General features: G+C 45.5%; 1 protein-coding gene across 4 annotated transcripts in view; it reads left to right on the top strand.

Annotated features, from left to right (window-relative positions):
• Positions 1-25,586, top strand: part of AOAH (acyloxyacyl hydrolase) — a 189,913-nt gene that overhangs the window by 107,406 nt on the left and 56,921 nt on the right. For all 4 annotated transcript variants that reach the window (XM_033930216.1, XM_033930217.1, XM_033930214.1 and 1 more), the window contains exons 8-9: positions 4,172-4,242; positions 11,869-11,917. In XM_033930216.1, the coding sequence (XP_033786107.1) occupies positions 4,172-4,242; positions 11,869-11,917 (120 nt within the window). The remainder of the gene's footprint in view (positions 1-4,171; positions 4,243-11,868; positions 11,918-25,586) is intronic.

The following is a 25,586-nucleotide window of genomic DNA, read 5'->3' as shown; positions in this document are numbered from 1 at the left end:
ACTTGCCTAACCCATTTTCTGTCATCTACAATTACGATTTATTTTTATAATAAATTTGTGTGTGTTCATCTGGATATTTGTGGTGTTATTCCCACATTTCTGTGACTTTATAGCTTAAGATCAGTGTATTTTTCCTAGCAAAAAAACAGTACCGAAATATGAAGCCATTCTTCAGGAGTGGAGTGATCACTGAGGGACACCCCCCCCAGGAGCCAGGCCTTCTGCAACCAGCCACAGAATCCATGTCGCCTTAAAAAAATTGGCGTCATGTGCAATTCTTTACATGTTATGCACACTGTATAGAATTACGCTAAGCGCCGCTCTGCATCACGAGACTGCCCAATATTTAGATGCACCCTATTTACGAGTATGCCAGGGTTTCCTTGGCCTAAATGCCCGCACCTAAGTTGTGCACACAATGGCGCCTGTCAGAAACATATGCCTAACTCAATAACATGCCCATGATCCAGACCCAATCACGCCCATTTTAAGTACGTGCTATGTTCCTTCCAAGATGTGCACCTAACTTTCTTTTTAAAAAAAAAAAAAAAAATAATAATAATAATAATTTGTATTGATAATGCAGCCAAAGTCACAAGAAACAAAAGTAGTAATAATGATATATTTATGTTTATGTGATAATTGTATTGCATTGTCAAAGTTTTAAAAATCAATAAAGATTTATAAAAAAACCAAAAAGTCGTAATAAAAGGTTATACAAGTTCAGTGCAATCAGTCCAGGAAAGGGAACAGTGAACAATCAAGATGAATCAGCAAGGCCATGCCCGCCAGCAGAAAGCAAGAGAATAATAACAATTCTGGTAGCAGACTCTATGGAACAACTAACAATGTGGCAGACACCCCCTGTGGTTAACTAACCAAGGCTGCAATAACAATTTTGTAATAGAAAGAACAGACCCCCCCCCACACACACACACACACATACACTCGTATCCAGTCTTACAGGCAGCAACCAGTCAGGCGTACCATACTAGACACACCATGTAATCCCCACACATCCCCCCACGTACACCAGCCATACGCACACCAAACACCCCGGCTTGAGAGTAGATAGAAGGTATGATGCCCCCGAGACCAGCCAATCAAGATCACGGTCGGTCCGTGGGGGGCAGCCCCTTCAGCCACCCTCTGGAACGCCTTCCACAAAGAAACATAAAGGCGTTTATCAAGAGAGAATGTGGTCCACTCGGTATGTGTTTCAAAAGTAGCCACTTTCTTCATCAACTTTTTCACCAAAGGAGTGCCATGTACAAAAACTTCCAGAGTGGGAGAGTAAAGCCTCCATTTAGCAATTCCCTCTGATCACCCAGCAGCAGCAGGCCGTAATCCCGTGGCACCCGGAGCCCCACCAAGTCATCTAGAAAGGGAAGGACCTAAAGCCAAAGAGCCACATGAGGGCATTTCAAAAACATGTGGACCAGGGTACCCTCCGCCTTCTGGCAGTGTGAGCAAGTGGCATCTTCCCATAGACCCGGGTTCTAGAGATGTAAACGCAATGCAGGATTTTAAATTGTGTTTCTCTAAGGTCTGTGGAACCCACTAAGAGAGAGAGATTAGCAAAGAGCTCCAGAAATTGAGCTCTGGTGAAGTCGACTGCCAGGTCCTGGGACCACTGACCAACCACTCGTTCTAAATAGAAGGGCTTGGGGACAAGCTTAAGAATTCTGTACCATGTGGCCAACTTGTTCATCTGGGAGGGAACCAGCACCAATTGTGCATCTAAGCTGCCAAGGGACCACTGTCCCCCCCCCCCATTTGTGTACCAGGGATAAATAATAATATTGTATTTGTAAATATGCTCAAAATTGCGTAGCTGGAAGCTCCCATCTGGCCTGTAATTGAGAGAAAGTGGGGAAAACCTCCATGCCACCCTCGGCAAGGTGCCGCAGACTGACACAGCCCCGGGATTCCCACAACTGGAACCTTGAGAGACCCATCCCCGGAGGAAAGGCCACATTCCTCACCAAAGGGAGGAAAGGGGATGTCTGAGGTGAACGTCGTTGCCGTTTCCGCCACCACCGGCAGGCTAGACGAAAAGGTTTAAAAAATTGGAACCGAGGACCAGCCCCGGACACAGCCTGTGGTAACACATACAATAAGGTTAAAAAAGAGTGTGGAGCGCACCCACTGGGCGAAAATTTATAACTACCAGTAATCCCCTCATGTACAAACCGCAGCAGCGAAGCGACATTATACAAGCGAATGTCCGGGAGGTTCAAGCCACCCAACTGCTTGTCCAACTTTAAAGTGGCAGAACTGATTCGGGCTGTTTTGTTACTTCATATATAGGAAAGGAGAATAGAATGAAATGCCCGCTCATCTTTAAGGGTGATCCAGAGGGGGATAGTTTGCAGAGAATATAAGAATTTTGGCAAAAGGACCATCTTAAACAGAGCCACCCAGCCCCAAAGAGAGCCTTCCATTTGACGCAGAGATGCCGAATAGCCTCAAGATGGTGAAGGGCATTATATTGATACATAAGTTGAACACTCAGATAGACCCCCAAGTAATGCATCGGTTTTCGCACAGGGGGGATAGGTAAGTCATCATGCTAGCGCTCGTGCTGCTCAGAGGCCAAGGGGAGCAGTTCAGATTTATTTGGCACAGTTAACGCGGAGGCCTGATATTATCCCAAAGGCCTTCACAATATCGAGAGCCCGGGGTAGATGCAAAGGGGCTTGTTCTAAATAGTGTAGGATGTATGTAAGCCACACTCAGGGAAGGCGAGATGATGTCCGAAAGGATCTTGTAATATTCAGACCCATAGCCATCAGGTCCCGGGGATTTGGTAAGCTTAAGTCCTTTAATACCAGTTTTCACCTCCTTGCGGGTAATGGGGGAATCTGTCTGGAGTAAGATGTCCTGGAAAAACATATCCCTATCCTTCTCTACATTAGGCTTATGGGCATACAAGTCTTTATAATAAGTCCCGAATTGCTGGTGAATATGGGCTTCGGTCGTATGGATATGACCATGCGAATCAGTGATGGACATAATCACCTGGTGCTTACGATATGGATGGACAAGACAAGCCTATAAGCTACCCGTTTCTCCCCCCCCCCCATCTATGAAGTCTATAGCAGCGAAAATAAATATCCCGTTTGGCCTGGACTGTCAGAATCGCATCAAACCGTTGCCTAAACTCCCGTAGGCGAGAGCGATCCACGGCCGTCAAGCTACCTTGGAAGCCACCATGCTAGAAGGCTTTGCCAGTTTGTCTTTGCCAGGCCTCGTGGTCTTAATGGACATAACTGCCACAAAGCGCTGATGTTAGCTGCGAGAGCCCCTTCAATCAGTAGCCAAGGCAGTCCGGGTACGTATGATACCTGATTGAGGAGATAAATGATGCTGATAAGCACGATTTTAGGGGGAAAAGCAGGGAAAGGAGCGGAGCTCGAGCAGGAGACGTCCAGTCAGAGCGCTGCCATCACGCGATCCCCCATGCACCTAACGTTCAATTAATTCCAGTTAATGTCAATTAACAGGTATTATTTGCCAATTATCAGCTCCAGTTAAACCTAATATTTAACGCATGCACATACATCAGCTAAGTGCAGACTGGGAAAAGCAGTATGCTTTAGGCATCATATACTGTCTAGAATTTGGGGGTGAGTGTGCAGAACCTGAGCTCTTTAATTAATACTTGGAGACCATGGGTTATTTTTATGAAGCAACGGAAAAGGAGCCAGCACTGAGTATCCCTTAAAAAAAGTCCTGCTTAAGATTATCCCTTAAAACAGGATTTAAAATTAGGTAAACCCAAAGAAAGTCTGGCCCTTAATGTTTCATTACATTTGTCCTGTAAAGTGGGTGGGGGAGAAGAAGCGAGGACCAGTTTTATCCTATGGGGAATGGGCCTGTGCTCCAGAAGAAAAGGATGCTTTATAGACTGTTTTACATATGATGGTGGTGGTGAACTCCTTTTTGAAGAATCAACCAGATGTAGATTGCCAAGATAGACTGTTCTGCCATTAACCTTTAGGGAATCAGAAAGAGAAAATTATCTGAGAAACTTGGATTTTCTTTGCCATTGGAGCACGTACAGAGACTGCTTAGAGAAGGTGGAAATACACTTAGCAATGCTAAGCTTCTGTGTGTTTATAGCTGATAAAATAGCTAGGCCTTGACCTGTGCTTGTCTTGGCTTTCAGTATTTCAGAGGATATGACTGGAGGGGAAAAGACTGCAATGACTTAAATGATACTGTATATCCTGGAAGAAGGTAATTATACTGTATACTGTACAATATTTATTTTGTTATTATTTGTATGATAGAGGGTAAGGAAAACAGCTTGTCAAAAATTATAGCCCATAACAATATAATCATAAAGATTATACTTCAAAAATTATTTGCATTTTTATACTGTATATATAATACCCATACTCCTAAGTGTGTACATATGAATAATTAAACTGCGTTGATATAAACACCACTGGTAGTCTTTATTTAAAGGGTTTATGTTAATAAAGCAAAATTAAATTATGTACCTAGTTATGCTTTGATTATTGTCCCAGTACAGAATTACTTCCTGTGCCTGCTCTTCATAACAATATTTTTTCGGGGCAAAACAATACTGGTAGTTTTGAAAATCCAAATCTACATTAAAGGCCAACCAAAACTGCCTGTAAGCTTTCGGCTGAAACCAAAACTCATCCAGTTTTGACCAAAGTCAAAAACTCAAGTATGGTTATGTGAATGTGAACCATTGAGGACTGCTGGGGATTGCAGTCTATATCTCTCTGCTAAACCCACATGGCTGAAAATTTAAAGTAACCTTGCAGTTGAAACCAGAACAGGGCAGGAAATGGATTTTGGGCCAGTATTGGCCCTATAAGTGAAATTAATACCAAAATTCAGTCAGCCTCTAATCTGCATGCTCCCTCATTTTAACCCCAAACCCCCAGAGAGAAGGAGATTTTAATTATATTCAGTTCTGAAGGGGGTGGGGTAGAATAAAAATCATAACCACTTTATGGTTCACGATCTTTGTGAATTTTGTTATGTTCTAATGTTAATATTAGATTGTTTTTATTCGGATCTATGTGTTCAATAAACAACATTTAAACTAACCCTGACCCCCTGGGAATGTGTGCTCAATACTCAGCTAAAAGTGTACTTATTGTTTCAAAGCATACATTTTCACGTGCATACATGGTGGCCACTTTTCAAAAAGCTGTTTAAAATGACTTTACCGGGGCAATTTTTAGTAGCTTGTGAAATGAAACACTCACACACTGTACTTTGAAGCTTTGAAAATTAGCTATCAAAAAGTACATTGTGCCTGCTTTTCTATTGCAGGCATAAGAGGGTTAAAATAGTGGGGGTGTGGGGTAGAGTGATGTTCAAAACTTCAGAGGTCTAGTAAGTGGTGTAAATTTATGAGATTTTTAGCAGACCTGTACATTCAGGTCTCAACATTGAAAATTCCAGCGTAACTTTCTGTGGATAATTTATGTATCTAGATACAGTTACCGTGTTTCCCTGAAAATAAGCCCTAGTCGTTGGCGGCAGCAGCAGCACTCCCCCCCCCCGACCCATCTCTCCCAATCCGAACTGCGAGACAGAAATAAATGTACCTTATAACAAACTGGCAGCGTCGGCAGAAATCTAGACAGGCTGCTTTGCGGCCTGGGCCGTTCCTCTGCCTTATCACTGATGACATCATCAGTGATGCAGCAGAGGAACGGCCCAGGCCACGAAGCAGCCTGTCTAGATTGCTGTCGATGCTGCCAGTTTGTTATAAGGTACATTTATTTCTGTCTTGTGGTTCGGATGGGAGGGAGAGATGGGTCAGCAGGGGGGGAGGGAGAGATGGGTTGGTGGGGGGAAGACTTCCGGTTCAGGCGCAGGATGCACGTAGGAGCCGCTGCCCGCGGCTTTGTATACTGCTGCAGTAAGGAAGAGGGAGCCGGCCCGAAGATAACGCTGCATCGATCGCAGCGTGGACCGGCAGCTGAAGAACACTGGTCTATATAACTTTTAGCCCCACCTTCAGTCACACCCAAGTTTAAACTACATAATTTTGGGCCATATGATGACTTATTTGGACAAGTAAGATGCTTTGTCTATGATTGGATTTTTTTTTAATAAAAGAAAGCTCTTAAAAGCCAGCACTTAACACTAGCAACATGAGTTCCTTTGAATTTGTCTCTGATGTGTGTGCTTTTGAAAATTAAATTTATGCATGCTATTTATCTCCCACAACCTATACGTGCCCTGGGAATACCACCTCTAAATTGAATTAAACATATCCATACTATATAATCCCAAGTGTAATTTTAGATTGGAGTGAAGAGACCTGTTTTCAGAAAGCATAAGCTTCAGACTTTGCACTCAGCATACAAGATCTGGGTTAACGCCACTCATCTTCTCTGGGATGCCACCAGGTACTATAGCCTAAGCTATAGGATCTTTGCTAGAGAATGACATGGGGACAAATTTTTCCTCGTCCCCGCAGGAACTCATTTTTCTATCCCATCTGGGCAAGTTCTTCTCCTGTTCCTTCCCCATTCCTGCAAACTCTATCCTCATCTGCACAAGCTTCAAACACTTTTAAACCATAAAATGTTCAAGGCTTGTGCAGTTAAGACAGAGCTTACAGGAATGGGACAGGGACAGCAGCAAAACTCCGCTGTGATGGGAGAGGGAAATTGAGTTCCTGTGGGCATGGGGAAAATTTGTCCCCACGTCATTAACATAGAAACATAGAATATGACGGCAGAAAAGGGCCGACGGCCCAACAAGTCTGCCCAATCATGATCCCTTCCACCCTAGAGAAACTATCCTCTATCATAACTCTGTTGCGACCCCACATGTTTGTCCCATTGTCTCTTAAAGTCTAGCGTGCTTCTAGCCTCGACTACCTGACGTGGAAGACCATTCCATCTATTAATCATCCTCTCGGTAAAGAAGTATCTCCTGGTGTCCCCATGAAATCTTCCTCCCCTGAGTTTTAGCGGATGTCCTCTTGTCACCGTGGGACCCGTAAGAGTAAAGATTTCCTCCTCCTCCTCTCTGCGGCCCGTTATGTACTTGAAAGTTTCTATCATGTCCCCCCTTTCTCTGCGCTCCTCGAGCGAGTATAAGTGCAGACTGCTCAGACGATCTTCATATGAAAGATCTTTAAGTCCTGAGACCATCCTTGTGGCCATTCTCTGAACTGACTCAATTCTCTTCACATCCTTTTGGTAATGTGGCCTCCAAAACTGGACGCAGTACTCCAGGTGCGGTCTCACCATGAATCTGTATAATGGCATTATAACTTCAGGCTTTCGGCTGATAAAGCTGCTTCTGATGCAGCCAAGCATTTGTCTAGCCTTTGCTGAGGCTTTCTCCACCTGATTTGCAGCCTTCATGTCTTCTCCCAAGTCCCTTTCTACTTCAGTTTTTGTTAAGTTTTCTCCATTTAGGGTGTATGTAGTGCAAGGATTCCCGCTGCCAAGATGCGTCACCTTACATTTTTGGGCATTAAAGTTTAGTTGCCAAGTACTGGACCATTGTTCTAGCAAAAGTAGGTCTTGTTCCATAGTGTTTTGCGCGGTTGCGCAGTTAGGTTCTGTTGCCCTGCCCACAACGTTGCACAGTTTAGCATCGTCGGCAAATAACGCAATTTTGCCTCGAAGTCCGTGCCGTCAGGACCTCTGCAGGAGACCTCTTACTTCAGGGCCTCCTCAATCTATTCAGCCTCAGGACATTTAACTCCCACCTAGTCTGAGCCCTACCCCTCTGACAGCCTCAGTCTCGGCAAACTTGCACCACCTTCTGTAAGGTAGCTAAACTGCACCAACAATGAGAATGCTCTTCACTATACCATCTACTCCCTTACAGCCTGGCATAACTGTAGTTGTGTAAATGTGGCAAGATCACACGTAACCTACAATATTCTCTTACCTTATACATGTAAGTGGGAGTGCTACCCACCTCCCACCTATTTGTACACCCCCTTGCATTTATGCACAGTGCCTTATGTGCACCATTACAGAATAGCACTAGGTGCAAATGTGCACTTAAGTGCTCAAAATTGTACTCTCATATTAGAATAGCAGGTCTGAAAGCCAGGGAAGTCCAATTCAAATCCCACACCTCACAATCTTGGGAAGTCACTTAACCCTCCATTGCCTCAGACTGTGAGTCCTTCAGGAACAGAAAAATACCCACTGAACCTGAACGTATACTGCTTTGATAGCTTTGAGGCTTGCAAGCAGTATGGAAGAAATTACATTTAAAAATATCTGCACATCTGCAAGGAATTGATTAAGGTGCTTTCCCCTAAAAGTCAAACTTTTTTTCAGTTGGAGGTAGTTTTTAATGCCAAAAAGATAAGGAAAGATGAGATTCTTACCTCGGTAATCTTCTTTCTAGTAGACAAGACACTTTATTCTTGAACCTTTGGGTAGTCGGTTCCTTCTCGCAAGAATTCTTGTAGGGAGCTTCATTAGCATTCTTATGATCTGCTTCACATTCTTCTTGGCTGTCCTCCAATTCCTCAGATTGTACCAAAGCAGATGGCCAGTCCTGGAGAGGAAAAAGAATAGGGAGGGGTACTGGGATATTCTCAAAAATTGAATGTAACACTACCATTCAAAAAAGATGGTAAGTGGGAAAATATGAAACCTTCGCAACAAACAGCAAAATCCCACTAATCCCACTAATTATGCAATAAGTTTCAAGTTTATTATGTCTTGATATACTGCTTTTACTTTCCAAAGCGGTTTACATCTTTACTGCGTTAAAATAATGAATTAAAAATCAGGGGAATAGACAAACAAAAGTAAAAGTAATTATTGACACAAAAAATGAAACGAAGGGAGAAAGGGTAAGGATACAATATTAAAAATAAAAAGGAAAGGTACAGGAAAAAACCATCAGGGAAGGGAGTTGACTGGAGCAAGCATCTTTACTTTTTTTTTTTTCATTATCAATCGTAAATCTCATAAACATCTTTAAAGAGAAAAGTTTTAAAGATTTATTCTAAAGTTATTTAAACTAATTTCTTGCCTTACTGTAACGGGAAGAGCGTTCCATGGTGTTGGCGCAACTACCGAGTAAATGGATTTGCATGTAATGGCGTAGAAAAGCTGTCGGATTGAGGGAATAGTCAGAAGATGTTGCTGAGATGATCTCAGTGACCTTGAGGATTAGTAAGGGATTAAAAGCATGTCAATGTACAGAGAGGAAAAGGATCTCAGAAACCTACTTGATTAATCAGGATGGACCTTAACTAAGACTTTCAAGGTTCCACATTTCTATCATCGATCCTGAAAAACCTTTCAACACTTTCTTTTCTATTTCCACTTTTTTTCTTTTTTAAACTTTTAATCCTTTTCTATCATATTTATTCTCATGAAAATAATATTAGCTCATGCTGTGTGCTTTACTAGTATTGAACATGCATCTAATAACAGCCCACACTTATCTTCAAAGTTTACAGACAGCTGTTTGTTGTACGGGGACATTCCCCAAGAAACATGTCTGTTCTGCTCATACCATTAAACATATAACAGATAAACAAAACGTAACCATTTGTAATACATAACAATGTGAAAAGCAAACAAGTCACCAACTTGAATGCCACCTGCACTAAGAGTATGGGAGGTTTTATAAGAACTGCCATACTGGGACAGACAGAAGGTCCATCAAGCCCAGTATCCTGTTTCCAACAGGGCATCCTATGACTTTGTGCTGGTCCTGCTCTAAGCTGGTGTAAATTCCAGTGAGGAAATTTTTCAGAGTTATACATGTATTGCTGTTCTAAAGGACACAGAATGCATATGTACTTTGAAGGATCACCCAAACCATACCCACAACACGCCTCCTTTAAATTTCTTTATGCCATGGCATATGTGCATAAGCAATGCCTTAACTTAACTGAATCCAGTAACCTAACCCAGAGAAATGGGGCAATCTTGTGCACCCATGCTGGAAGGATGGAAAAATTTTCAGTCCAGGGAAAGGAGTGCTAGAATACTTTTGGGTTTCCATAGAGGGCATCTCCTGGAGAGCTGAGGATCAAGAGAGTGTTGAGAAATCCTTCAAACCAGTGGTTTTCAACTGAGTCCTCACAGACCACTTGGCTAGTCAGGTTTTCAGGATATCCACAATGAATATTCATGAGATAGATTTACACGCATTGCCTTCTTGGTATGCAAATCTTTCTCGCACATATTCATTGTGAATGCCCTGAAAACCCAACTGTCCAGATGGTCCAGGAGGAATCGGTTGAAAACCACCAATTTAAACCATTACCACTCTCAATGGGCACTAAATGTAGGAGACACCTGAGCACTGACATGCCTGAGTCCAAGTATGTAGGATAGTGGCGTAGCCAGACAGCCAATTTTGGGCAGGCCTGAGCCCAAAGTGGGTAGGCCTGAGCCCAAAGTAGGCAGATATATCTCTCCCTCTCTCCCACCCTCCCTTCCCCCCCAGCCTATGCAGCAGACTCTCTCCCTCCTTTTCCACCCCAGCCCATGCAACAGATTCTGTCTCCCTCCCTTCCCACCCCAGCCCATGCAGCAAATTCTCTCTCTCCCTCCCTTTCTAACCCCCAGTCCATGCAGCATATTTTCTATCTTTCCCTTCCCCCCTGCCCTCCCCCCAGCCCGTGCAGCAGATTCTCTCTCTCTCTCCCTCTCCATTCCCACTCCCCTAGCCAGTGTACCATTTCTTCAGGTCACCTGCAGTGGTTCCTACATGCTGCCAGCAGTTGACCCAGAAGTCTTCCCTCTGGCACAAAATGCAAACGCATCAGAGGGAAGGCTTCTGGGTCAGCCGCTGTCAGCATGTACGAACTGCTACTGGCAGCCTATAGCTACTGGGTGGCTGAAACCAAACAGGGCGAGCCAGGTTTAGAAACATCCGCAGATATTGGCATTGTAAGTGAAATCTTTTCTGCCCCAGGATAAACAGCATAAAATCTGTTTACTACTTGGGATCTAACTAGGTACTTGGAACCTGGGTTGGCCACTGTTGGAAACAGGATACTGGGCTTGATGGACCTTCGATATGACAATTTTTATGTTATGTTCTTAATTCAGGTTTTCAGGTTTCAGGTTTATTTAAAAATTTGATATACCGCCTTATCAAAATTCAAAGTAGTTTTACATAATATAAAAACAAAGAATAAAGAGGGCATAAGTTAAAAACAAATTACAATTATTATTACAGACAATCAAACGCACAGACAAACATTAACATACCGATACAAAATGGAAAAGGGCAGAAATACATTTGTATAATGAAAAAGAAAAGGAAGGGGAAAAAAAAATAGTCTGGTACTTTATAAAATAGGTTAAAATGATTAAAAAATGGCAAGGAACAAATTTCCATTGCAGTGCTTAGAAGGACTGTTGTACTCCAAATGCATCTTTAAAAAGAAAGGCCTTACTTTAGAGATGATAGAAGAGTAAAAATAAGTGGCTCATCTACAGGCTATATTTTCATTCTGCAGCTATTCTCTCTCTTCAATAAACTCAAACCATTGGGAAGTCAGTCCAGCCAAATATGGATATGCCTTTATATAATGACTGTTCTCTGCTATAGGAGGATCCCTTTTAACATCTAGGTCAGAGAACAACTGAGTAACTCAAACATCCCAAAATTGGTTCTGTTTTAAATAATCTATAAAGCACTCCACCAGATTAAATCTTCTAAGCATGTCATTAGCCTTAATTAACTTATTCTTGGCTGGTACCCTTGTCTCAGCAGTTTTAGTGCTGAAATGCCTCCACAGTGAATCGGAGCAGAAAATCTAACATTATTCTGCTTCAAAAAGAAAGCAATTATTTCTTTGAAATTATAACTATTTCTTTGCATTTGCATAATGTTATCTGCACTGTTTCTTTATAGCCCCTCTAATTGGGATATTCAGCAGGATTCAAACTGTAATGGCATTTGGGTAAGTAATTGTTCTTTCAGGTGTTTTCTGTTCAGAATCAGCCTAAGACAATTTGCTTTGCATGATTTAGAAACATCAAAATATAGAAAATAAACACCATGGGGCTCATTTTTAAAAGAACAAAACATCCAAAAAATGACAGTCGCATTTAAACGTTTTGTTTCCTAAAATGTTCAAATTGCCTTTTATGCAACACATTTTTTTAGACTGTTTTCTATGCTGTTTGTCGGAACTGCATCTAAATCTCAAGGGGGTGCGTTGGGGCATGTTTTGGGCGTGATTAGGGTGGACTTATGATTTGGACATTTTTTTGCAATAAAGGGAACACTGCAGAAAATATCCAGGGCAAAATTTGGATGTTTGAGGCTAGACCTTTTTCAATAAGTACCAAAAAGATGGGCAAACTGACCAGATGAATACTGGAAGCATGAAGGCAAGCCCCCCCCCCCTTATACCTCAATGGTCATTGACCCCTCCCTTCCAAAGATGTTAATGAAACAGTACATACAGTACCAGCCTGTATGATAGAGAGTTGAACGGGAACAGAAATCAAAAGCGTCCCCACTGGAATCAAATCTGTCCCCCCCCTCTCCCCGCAAATAATCTCTTCAGTCCCCATAAACTTCAGAAGTAGTTATTTCATTTAATTACCGTATTTGCCGGTGTATAAGACGACTTTTCAGTACCTTAAAATCCTCCCCAAAGTCGGGGGTCGTCTTATACGCCGGGTACTGTTTACTAGAGAGCTGCACGGGAACGGGGACGACGGGAATCCCGCGGGACCCGCGGGTTCCCCCTTTGGGTCACGGGGATCCCGTGGGGACGCCCCCTAGGGTCGCGGGGATCCCGTGGGGACGCCCCCTAGGGTCGCGGGGATCCCATGGGGACGCCTCCAAGGGTCGCGGGGTTCCTGCGGGGCTGGATGTACTCAGTCGCGCGGCTCTTCTCCCTACCTTCTCTGCTTGCAGCACAGAGCCGAACGGAAGTCTTCCCGACGTCAGCGCTGACGTCGGAGGGGAGGGAGGGCTTAAACAAAGCCCTCCCTCCTTCCGACGTCAGCGCTGACGTCGGGAAGACTTCCGTTTGGCTATGTGCTGCAGGCAGTGCAGGTAAGGAGGAGAGTAGTCTCGCGGTTCGAGTGGCTACCAAGGGAGGGGGCGGTCCGCCCCGCCACACCCCGCCCCGGTTGCAGCACAGCCGGCCAGGTCCCCTTACTTTTGTGGCACTTCCCCGACCGACCGACAACAGCCCTGGTCCGACAATCCTCCCTGCCCTGTAGCCGCGAATCTAAATTATCTTCTTACAGCAGCTGTAATAAGGTAATTTCGATTTGCAGTTAAGGGCAGGGAGGTTTGTCGGACCGGGGCTGTTGTCAGTCGGTTGGGGAAGTGCCACAAAAGTAAGGGGACCTGGCCGGCTGTGCTGCACCCGGGGCGGTAGAGAAGGAGTGGGGAGAAGGACGCTGAAAGGCCATGGGGAAGACGGGAGGGGGTGGAGAAGGACGCTGAAAGGCCATGGGGAAGACAGAGAGGGAGAAGGATGCTGAAAGGACATGGGGAAGCAGAGGGGGGAGAAGGACACTGAAAGCACATGTGGAAGACAGAGGGGGGAGAAGGACGCTGACAGGACATGGGGAAGATGGGGGGAGAAGGACGCTGAAAGGAAATGGGGAAGAGAGAGTAGGGAGAAGACGCTGGCAGGGAAGAAGACAGATGCCAGACTATGGGGGGAGCGGAGAGAAGAAGATGGGTGCCAGACCAATTTGGAAGGGGGAAGAAAGGGAGAGGCACAGTAACAGAGCAAATGGAAGATGCAGAAGGAAGAGAGACAGTGGATGGAAGGAATTGAATGAGAACATGAGGAAAGCAGAAACCAGGCAACAAAGGTAGGAAAAGAATTATATTTCTTTTTTTTTATTTTGCTTCAGGATAAAGTAGTATATTAGTTGTGTTGATAAAAATTTATAAACATTAGAGGCTCTGGTAGAAACCCATTTGCAAAGTATGTATTCTTCCCAATTAATATTTTCAAATTAATAAAGTCTTTTTGCTTATTTGTAAATGGGTTTCTACCAGAGCCTTTAATTCAGTAGCATAATTAAATGAAATAACTATTTCTGAAGTTTATAGGGACGGGCGGGGACGGAGGGGATTCCTCGCGGGGACGGGTGGGGACGGAGGGGATTCCTCGCGGGGACGGGTGGGGACGGAGGGAATCCTCATGGGGACGGGTGGGGACGGGTGGGATTCCTCACGGGGACGGGTGGGGACGGGTGGGATTTCTGTCCCCGCGCAACTCTCTACTGTTTACATGCCCTTACTTTACATGCCCTAACATCTCCTTCCTTACCTCCTTACGGTGCTTACGGTACTAGTAAACCTGCCGGGACATCAGCGGGGCCATGGCGGGACATCAGTGTGACAAGGGTGCCATCTCCTTCATCCTGCGCAGCGGGAAGCAGCAGCGCTCTGGCCCCACCCCTTTTCTCTTTACTACGTCTCTCGCACATGCGGCCGTGTGTGGAGTCTAGCCCTTAAGGAAGTTGCGGGGGCGAACAGGAGGCTTTTGAAGGCTTTTAAAGGGAAACTGTCATGCCAGCAAACTTGCTAGGGACTTGCCCGGCACTTGCTCTCTCCCTCTATGTGTTATCTTCCTTCTATCATTGACAGTTTCAGTTTGGTTAACAGTTTAGAAAACAAATAGCATGGCAGCTCCCATGGGTTTGTTGTTCTATTCAGCTTTAGTGAATTAATTAAAATTGTTGAAATAAATTCTGATGTTCTTTTAAGTTTTATTTGTTGTGCAGAAGGTGTGCGGAAGAAGGGGTAGTCTTATATGGCGAGTATATAACAAACTCTATATTTTAACTGTAAAAGTTGGGGGGTCGTCTTATACGCCCAGTCGTCTTATACGCCGGCAAATAAGGTATAATACTGAATTAAAGGCTCTGGTGGAGACCCATTTACAAATAAGCAAAGATACCTTATTAATTTAGAAATAATTGGGAAGAATACATACTTTGTAAATGGGTCTCTGCCAGAACCTCTAATGTAAATATAAAATACTCCAGCTGATGAGGAACTTCAAACTATGTCAGCTGAGGAGTGGACTTCCTCTGAAGGTGGCCGGTGGTCCTTTTTGCCAAGCTTGGCAAGCAGCAGCAGCAGCGTCCCTCAGTTACAGATGTGGGCCTCAGTGGCTCAAGGATGCTGCTAGCAAATGCTACACTTGGTGGAGGGGAGTTCTGGTTCAGGTCCTCAGCTGGCGGTGCTTGGGGATCCCCACCAGCCACAGCTAGTACCTCAACACTGGAGAAATAAAAGCAGAAATGCATTTCCTTTTCTGTTGAATATAATACAAACAACAACAACACACTCCTGATTTGCCAAACAAATCCTAAACTAGAAAAAACAAGGAAGGCAACCAAGTCACATCAAGGTCTGTGAGGGGGAAGCTCAAAGTGCCTAACTTGGCTCACAACTTGCAAGCCAAATATAATGTAATATGTCAAAGAACATGTCACATTATATGATGTTATAGGGCGCTCTCAGTGTGAACCCTCAGTGATAGGAGCTCAGCTCCGACACTTCACTTCTGGGTCAAGGCCATAAGCCTCCACCCGCACACCATCATCGAGCGCCCTGTGTGTGCAGAAATCAAACCAATCAACAATCAAAGTGAGTAAATGAAACTCAATACAAACAACCTGAGCGACCCCCACACAAACCCTGCCAGCCAAACCCCCTCAGAAAACTCACACAAAATCACAAACAGAGTCAAAAACCATACCAAAAAGTGAAAAACATATCCAAAAGAAACAATACTTATCCAAAACTGTCACACAAACGGAAAAACCGCGCCAGGAGGAAAGGTTCAACCGCGCGGTTGAACCTTCCCTCCTGGCGCGGTTTTTCCGTTTGTGTGACAGTTTTGGATAAGTATTGTTTCTTTTGGATATGTTTTTCACTTTTTGGTATGGTTTTTGACTCTGTTTGTGATTTTGTGTGAGTTTTTTGAGGGGGTTTGGCTGGCAGGGTTTGTGTGGGGGTCGCTCAGGTTGTTTGTATTGAGTTTCATTTACTCACTTTGATTGTTGATTGGTTTGATTTCTGCACACACAGGGCGCTCGATGATGGTGTGCGGGTGGAGGCTTATGGCCTTGACCCAGAAGTGAAGTGTCGGAGCTGAGCTCCTATCACTGAGGGTTTCCACTGAGCGCCCTATAACATCATATAATGTGACATGTTCTTTGACATATTACATTATATTTGGTTTGCAAGTTGTGAGCCAAGTTAGGCACTTTGAGCTTCCCCCTCACAGACCTTGATGTGACTTGAATATAATACAAAGACATCTGTTATATACATTTCCGAAAGCTAACATATTTCAGTCAGTAAATTCCTTTTTTTACCTTTGTTGTCTGGAGATTTGTTTTTCCATCAAGGTGATTCCAGTTTCTCTTTTTTCTGCTTTCCTGTCTTCTGCACATTCTTCTTCAAGCGGTTGCTGTCCATTAGTTCGTCCTACCATGGGCCAGCATTTCCCTCTTCCCTCCCATTATATGTTTATGTTTAAATATATTTTATTGAGCTCAACAAGAAAATCAAACAAATACACAAACAAGCTCAAATTTTTTTTGTTGTACAAAACCCCACACACAACTTCCCCCCAGTCTCCCCCTGCCCTCCCTCCCATTATATAGCATTCCCACTCCTATCTTGACTCATTCTCCCTCTTTTTCCCCTTCCCGTTCCTGCACAGGCGCCATGTGCAACGTCTCCCTCTCTCTCACTGTCCACTATCTCTCTTTGTAGACGACTCTTCATTGTATCGGGCAGGAGGATGTTATACTTGAACATTGATCATGGTTAGCCATTAAACAGCATTACCAGTCATTTTGTAGCTCCAATAATGCAAAAATCCATAAAAATTGAAAAAAAGTTATAAATCCAAATAAATGTGAAACAGTACAAGTCCAAAAAAACGTTCAAAATACTCCAAATCCAGCAAATCGATATCCAATTATAGCAGTTAAAACATGTTGTCTTCCTCTGTTTCACCAGTCGCTTTGTCAGGGGGAAGAATACAATCCTGGAGAAAATATAGATAGTATAATCTCAAAAAGATTCTTACCAATTTAAAGCACATTTTCATCATTTTGTACCATTTGTTTTGAATTTTGATGGGAGTGGGTACTAGGATATATTAATTCCCTTTTTTGTATATGATTTGTGAGAATATATCCACAATGAATAGTTATGAGCTCCATTTCCATACATTTCAATCTGTAAACAATTTACTTTCCATATGATTATTTTGAAGATCAAACTGCACTGGGGCTTTTAAGGAGCAGGTCTGAAATCTGCTCTACATGATCGAAACTCTGGACCAGTGGTTGTCAACTCAGTCCTTGGGACATGCCTAGCCAGTAAAGTTTTCAGGATACCCACAATGAATATGCATGAGCTAAATCTGCATGCATTACTCTGTTGTATGACCATTTCTCTCATGCATATTGATTGTGGATATACTGAAAACGTTACTGGGTAGACATATCTCAAGGACTGGCCTGGGGCTATAGGGATCCTCCTCTCTGCGTCTGTCTGCATGTTGTGATCATTTCTTCATCAACTCAATGAAATTTGTTCTCTGTTTTTGGGGTTTTTTTTCAGAAATGCATACATAGATGATACTGTGAAAATATGTTAATTAAAAGTGTTTGATATGAAAAACATGATTTCAATGTAGATTGACTACATGATGGTCTAGTATAGGAGTCCGCAACATCATTGGGTCAAATACCAAAAAAATCCATCATAATTGCCATGGTAAGGGGAAATCATGCAGCCCTGCAGGGGAAGAAAAAAGTTCCACAGCTTTATTTTTACCTCCCTAAAATCCTGCAGATCAAGCACCTTGGGGAGTGAAAAGTGAAACATACAATTCTGATGGCCCCTGCTAGAATAGTTAGATTTGACATTTGCCTTTGCCATTAACTCTGATCCTCATTTCTGTTTATATAATTCATATTAGTACTACATATTAAAATTAGATTTACTATTTCCCTCTCCTCTTTGGAAGTATGCATGCAATCTAGTTGCCAGAAGCATGCAGACCAAATCATTCACCCCATAGGTGACCACATCTATATTTCTGACATACTAACAATTGTTTATCGATGTATTCTAGTCGTCCAAAATACTCAGGACCATTCTCTGCAAATGTCCAGTGCCTGTGGCATCTTCCGGCCCACTCCTGCGCCCAAGTGCTGAGCTCTTATTAAGCCTCAGCCTTTATGTGCTTGATAAAGTTGAAAGCAAAATCAATTTGTACAAAATTGAAAAATGGGCTTGGGGGTTTGGAGTCACATGACCATGTCAAATTGCCTCTTCCATTTATTGCAAATGAGCAGGTCTGGATTACCAGTATCAATTTGTTCTCTGTGCAGCAGCTTGTTAAATGAAAAATAGCTTTATTTCTGCTAATGTTCTCATTTATACAGAGCACCTGATCTGGAAAATCCATCGGAAGAAATGAAAATCTATTGATTTCAAGATAATAAAAATAACTAGTTTCAGAGAAAAGATATTGGGTTACTTGAAATAGATTAAGAAACCCCCCTAATGTGTTGTTGCTTCTTGTGGCTCAAACGCACCACTGTATTTATCGATTGCCCAAAATAATAAGTCACAAAGCAAATTTATCTTAACAAGTGAACATTATGCTGCTCCCAACCAAAAATTGCTAATGGTATAATATATTGACACATAATTGTTAGGAAAAAAAACCCACACCAAGTAATTTACCCCCCCCTCCTTTTTTCAAAACTGTAGCGTGGTATTTAGCACCAGCCGCGGCGGTAACTGCTCCAATTCTTATAAGAATTCCTGTGAAGGTTGGAGCTGTTACCACCGTGGCTGGCGCTACAAACTGCGCTATGGTTTTGTAACAAGGGGAGGGGAGGGGGTTAATGTAGAACCCAAGCAACTCCTACCACCAAAAGGAGCATCTCAGCAAATATGAGAGATACAGATATAGAGCACTCATGTCTTTGCTAAAATCCTAAGAACATAAGAATTGCCGCTGCTGGGTCAGACCAGTGGTCCATCGTGCCCAGCAGTCCGCTCCTGCGGCGGCCCTTAGGTCAACGATCAGTGTCCTAACTGAGACTAGCCTTACTTGCATACGTTCTGGTTCAGCAGGAACTTGTCTAACTTTGTCTTGAATCCCTGGAGGGTGTTTTCCCTTATAACAGACTGGAAGAGTATTCCAGTTCTCTACCACTCTCTATGGTCTCCTCCAGGAATGAGCAAACTCTGCTATTATCCTGTAGCAGGTTGTTCTTTCCAAGTCACATGGTATGCATGGCATCCACCCTTGATACATGCAGATACTAATGTAGTGATGTTAGAAATTTTCCCCTATAACAGCCTCCGGAAGAGCATTCCAGTTTTCTACCACTCTCTGGGTGAAGAAGAACTTCCTTACGTTTGTACGGAACCTATCCCCTTTCAACTTTAGAGAGTGCCCTCTCATTCTCCCTACCTTGGAGAGGGTAAACAACCTGTCTTTATCTATGGCTATTCTCGCAAGGTGACAAGTCTTTATTTGGGTGTGTTGCAGTATATCTGTGAGTGCTGTGTCTGGAAGCAGCAGCTGTGTCCTTTGCACTAAGTAAAGTTGAGTGGGAGATCAGTTGGCATTTTTTTTTAGTGGAGAAGTAAATACATCTTATCCCAGGACAAGCAGGCAGCATATTCTTAACGTATGGGTGACGTCACCGACGGAGCCCCGGTACGGACCTTTTTAACTAGAAAGTTCTAGTTGGCCGCACCGCGCATGCGCTGGTGCCTTCCCGCCCGACGGAGGAGTGCGTGGTCTCCAGTTTCTTCGTTTCCGCGGAGCGAAGAAGACGCATGTGCTTTCAACGGCCGTTGAAAACTCTATTTTGCCTTCCCGCTCGCGATTTTTTGATCCTTTTTGTTCTATATTTTTGTCCTTTGACTTTACTTTCCGTTTCAAAAAAAAAAAAAAAAACAACTCGTGTCTTTTTCTTTGCTTTTTTGCAGCCGGCCCCGGCGGGGCCTGTTGTAATCATACAAGCCTCCGGGTTTGATTTCGCGGAGGCCGTGTTTCCCTTCATGCCCCCGCAACCGGGCTTCAAGAAGTGCCAGCGGTGTGCACGCCCGATCTCTCTGACTGACCCGCACAACTGGTGCCTTCAGTGTTTGGGTCCAGAGCATCGGGCTGACACCTGCACCCGCTGTGCAACTCTCAAGAAACGCACACTTAAGAACCGGCAAATACAGCAAAATATTCTTTTCGGTGCCGGTTCTACCATGGAGCAGGCCCCGACGTCGACGGCACCGCCTAAATCGGCACCGGCCACATCGACACCGCCTGATCCTCCTTCGGGGTCGATAGCGCCAGGTAAGCCGGCTAAGAAGCCTTCCACTTCCCTTGAGCGACCTCCTGTTACAGCGGTGACACCGGTTCTTCCGACGTCCCGCCGATCCCGTAAACGCTCCGCTCCGATCACGGTGAGTGCCTCGTCATCAGCCTCCTCATCACCGGAGCGTCGAGCAGCACCTATGGTACCGAAGAAATCTAAAGCGGTACCGGTGCCCCCATTGGAGGACCGGATCTCGGCCATCCTCCAGGACAAACTTCAGGAGCAGCTACAGAAGCAACTCCAACAGCTCCTTCCAACCATACTGGCACCGCTCCTTCCGGTACCAGTCCAGACCGAGCCTGGTACCGCCCCACCGGTATCCACCCCTTCGGTACCGCTGAACACATCCATGCCGGTCTTATCTGCTCAGCCTGTACTTCAGACTTACTCGGCAGAGGACCCGACCCAGGCCCCAGATCGACGCCGGTCATCTCGGGACCGGGATGGACACCATTCCTCCAGGGACAAGGATCGACGCCGGTCTTCATCCCCCGGCACCGTATCCATGCGATCTGGCAAGTCCCTTTCTAAAACACGCCATACTGAACCGGCTGTCAGGGACCCAGACCTGTGGGAGCAATCCCCACTCGGTACCGAAGAGGATGCCTCTTCTACCGATGAGGAACCCTCTATGGCTGAAACCACTTCCAAGCCCGAGCAATCCTCCTTCACGAAATTCCTTCGGGAGATGTCTGCGGCTCTCTCCATCCCACTTGAGTCCGACTCCAAGAAGTCCCAGGCATTTTTAGAAGCCTTGGACTTCGACCAACCTCCCAAGGAATTTCTTAAACTCCCCGTACATGATATCCTACGGGAAACATTTTATAAAAATTTGGAAACCCCACTGACTGTCCCAGGTGCCCCTAAAAAACTGGACAGTTTATACCGGGTCATCCCGATCCCGGGATTTGATAAAACCCAATTGCCCCATGAGAGCCTCCTCGTAGAGTCCACTCTAAAGAAATCTCAGGGATCTAGTGTGTATGCCTCCACCCCTCCTGGCAGAGAGGGAAAAACTATGGACAAATTTGGAAAGCGCCTGTACCAGAATGCCATGCTGGCTAACAGAGCCAACAATTACTCGTTTCATTTTTCATTTTATATGAAACACCTGGTCCAACAACTTTCTGCTTTGGAAAAGTATGTACCTGAGCGTAAAATCCCACTTTTCCAACAGCAGATTTCCAGCCTCCTTCAGCTCAGAAAATTTATGGTGCGCTCGATTTACGACTCCTTCGAGCTTACTTCACGAGCCTCTGCACTAGCTGTAGCCATGCGACGCCTAGCCTGGTTGAGGGTGTCTGACCTTGATGTGAACCACCAAGACCGTCTCGCCAACGCGCCCTGCCTTGGTGATGAACTTTTTGGGGAATCTCTTGATACCACAACACAAAAACTTTCAGCTCATGAGACCAGATGGGACACCCTCATTAAGCCGAAGAAGAAGACTCCACCGGCACGACCATACAGGCCTCAGTCCTCTTATCAACGTCGATTCTCTGCCAGGCCGCTGAATCCTCCTCAGCAACAATCCCGCCGGCCTCGCCACCAACAACAACAACACACTCAGGCTCGTTCTCAGTCCCACCAGGCGACCAAGCCTCTCCCTTCGACTAAAAACCCTCAGCCCTTTTGACTCCTTTCTCCAGGGCATAGCCAGTCTCCAACCTTCCATGCCTCTTCCTCAGCCTATCGGAGGCCGCCTCACCATCTTCCTCCACCGCTGGGAGGCCATCACGTCAGACCTGTGGGTTCTCAACATCATCCGTCACGGATACTCACTAAGGTTCCACACTCTACCCATAGATCATCCTCCCGTAGAGTCTGCTTCTCACTCCTCCCAAATTCCTCTCCTCCTTCGGGAGGTCCAATCCCTTCTCCTCCTCAATGCCATCGAAGAAGTTCCGCAAGACCAGAGGGGTCAAGGTTTTTACTCCCGCTACTTCCTGGTACCCAAGAAAACGGGAGATCTTCGTCCTATCCTCGACCTCAGGAACCTCAACAAGTGTTTGGTCAAGGAGAAGTTCAGAATGCTCTCCCTTGCCACACTTTATCCTCTTCTCTCTCAACACGACTGGCTATGTTCCCTGGACCTCAAGGAGGCCTACACCCACATTCCAATTCATCAGGCTTCACGTCGCTACCTCCGATTCCAGGTTCAGAATCACCACTATCAATACAAGGTGCTACCCTTTGGTCTCGCATCATCGCCCAGGGTGTTCACCAAATGCCTGATTGTGGTAGCGGCCTTTCTCAGGTCCCACAACCTACAAGTGTTCCCCTACTTGGACGATTGGTTGGTGAAAGCAACAACCGCTCCACTTGTGCTGCAATCCACTCACCACACCATCTCTTTCCTCCATCTCCTGGGGTTCGAGATCAATTATCCCAAGTCGCATCTGCTTCCCACGCAGCGCCTTCAGTTCATCGGAGCTCTTCTCGATACCAACTCCATGAGAGCGTTCCTTCCTGCCGACCGGCACCGGACACTGCTTCACCTCTGTCGACAGGTACTCCTCCAACCATCCATCCCTGCTCGCAAGATGATGATTCTTCTGGGTCACATGGCCTCGACAGTCCATGTGGTTCCTCTGGCGCGACTCCATCTGAGAATACCACAATGGACCCTCGCCAACCAATGGTCACAGACCAGGGATCCTCTTTCTCATCCCATCTCTGTAACATCGTCTCTTCAGCAATCTCTTCACTGGTGGTTGAACTCCTCAAATCTTTCCAGGGGCCTCCTTCTTCATCCGCCCCCTCATTCCATGATCATCACCACAGATGCCTCCCCCTATGCATGGGGAGCTCACATAGGGGATCTACGCACCCAGGGACTCTGGACCCCCCAGGAGCGTCAACATCACATCAATTTCCTGGAACTCAGAGCCATGTTTTATGCTCTCAAGGCCTTCCAGCACCTTCTCTATCCTCAGGTTCTTCTCCTGTGCACGGACAACCAAGTCGCCATGTACTACATCAACAAGCAAGGCGGCACCGGATCTCGTCTCCTTTGTCAGGAGGCCCTCCGAATTTGGACCTGGGCCACAGCCCACAATCTTTTCCTCAAAGCGGTCTATATCCAGGGCGAACAGAACTCCCTGGCCGACCAGCTCAGCCGCATCCTTCAACCTCACGAGTGGACCCTGGATCCTCCCACTCTCCACTCCATCTTTGCTCGATGGGGCACTCCACAGGTGGACCTCTTTGCAGCTCCTCACAACCATCAGCTGCCCCAGTTCTGCTCCAGACTCTTCTCTCCACATCGTCTGGCCCCGGATGCATTCCTACTCGACTGGACGGATCGGTTCCTCTATGCCTTCCCTCCACTTCCTCTGATGTTGCGGACCTTGTTCAAGCTCCGCAAGGACAGGGCCACCATGATTCTCATCGCCCCTCGGTGGCCCAGACAACATTGGTTCTCCCTCCTGCTTCAACTCAGCTCCAGGGAGCCCATTCCTCTTCCTGTATTTCCTTCTCTGCTTACGCAGCAACATCAGTCTCTGCTACATCCCAATCTGTCTTCCCTCCACCTGACAGCTTGGTTTCTCTCGGGCTGACCTCTCCAGAAAACCTGTCTCAGCCAGTCCGTCGCATTTTGGATGCCTCCAGGAAACCCTCCACACTCCAATGTTACCATCAGAAGTGGACCCGGTTCTCCGCTTGGTGTCTCCTTCATCATCACAATCCCACCTCTCTGGCGGTGGAAACTGTACTGGACTATTTGCTCTCTCTCTCCGACGCTGGCCTCAAGTCGACCTCAATCAGAGTGCACCTCTGTGCCATCACTGCGTTTCATGAGCCTATTCTTGGAAAACCCCTCACGGCTCATCCTCTGGTTTCCCGGTTCATGAGAGGCCTCTTAAATATCAAACCACCTCTTCAGCCTCCCCCCGTCGTCTGGGACCTCAATGTGGTTTTGTCAGCCCTCATGAAACCTCCTTTTGAGCCTCTTGCTACTACCTCGCTCAAATTTCTCACATGGAAGGTGCTTTTCCTCATTGCCATCACCTCTGCCAGGAGGGTTAGTGAGCTACATGCACTGGTCGCCGATCCACCGTTCACTGTTTTTCACCATGACAAGGTGGTTCTGCGTACCCATCCTAAATTCCTTCCTAAGGTGGTTTCAGCCTTTCACCTCAACCAGTCCATCGTACTGCCTGTCTTCTTCCCTAAACCCCATTCTCATCCTGGGGAACAGGCTCTTCACACGCTGGATTGTAAGCGTGCCCTGGCGTACTACCTTGACCGTACCAGGGCTCACCGCTCCTCTCCTCAACTCTTTCTGACCTTCGATCCTAACCGTCTGGGTCACCCTGTATCTAAACGAACGCTGTCCAATTGGCTTGCTGCCTGTATTGCGTTCTGTTATGCTCGAGCTGGCCTGTCGCTGGAAGGAGCTGTCACGGCCCACAGGGTCCGAGCTATGGCTGCTTCTGTGGCTTTCCTCCGCTCTACGCCTATTGAGGAAATCTGCAAGGCGGCCACTTGGTCTTCAGTTCACACATTCACTACTCACTACTGCCTGGATGCCTTCTCCAGGCGGGATGGACACTTCGGCCAATCTGTGTTACAAAATTTATTTTCCTAATGGCCAACCATCCCCCCTCCCTCTCTGTTAGCTTGGAGGTCACCCATACGTTAAGAATATGCTGCCTGCTTGTCCTGGGATAAAGCACAGTTACTTACCGTAACAGGTGTTATCCAGGGACAGCAGGCAGATATTCTTACGACCCTCCCACCTCCCCGGGTTGGCTTCTTAGCTGGCTTATCTTAACTGGAGACCACGCACTCCTCCGTCGGGCGGGAAGGCACCAGCGCATGCGCGGTGCGGCCAACTAGAACTTTCTAGTTAAAAAGGTCCGTACCGGGGCTCCGTCGGTGACGTCACCCATACGTTAAGAATATCTGCCTGCTGTCCCTGGATAACACCTGTTACGGTAAGTAACTGTGCTTTTTCAGCAAGAAACAGTCCCATGGCTTCAGGCTAGGTTAAAAATGCATTCTGGAGTCAGTCAGTTTTTAATGACATGGCAACCGTGTTGTTAAACAGATTACTTTGTTTGGATTTTCAGTAGTTCTAACTGACCAAGTAAGATTGTTGAAAATACTTATAAAATGAATAACTTGTCCTTATATACTTACACCTGCTATTTGTGTGGTCTGACTAGGTCAGATAAGTTATCTGGTAAGTAGCTGAATTTCACTATTTACAGA

The sequence above is a fragment of the Geotrypetes seraphini genome, chromosome 2 (genome assembly GCF_902459505.1).
Source record: "Geotrypetes seraphini chromosome 2, aGeoSer1.1, whole genome shotgun sequence".
Taxonomy (NCBI): Eukaryota; Metazoa; Chordata; class Amphibia; order Gymnophiona; family Dermophiidae; genus Geotrypetes; species Geotrypetes seraphini.
Note: the sequence above shows the minus strand (reverse complement) of the source record. Positions and strands in the feature narration are given on the sequence as shown.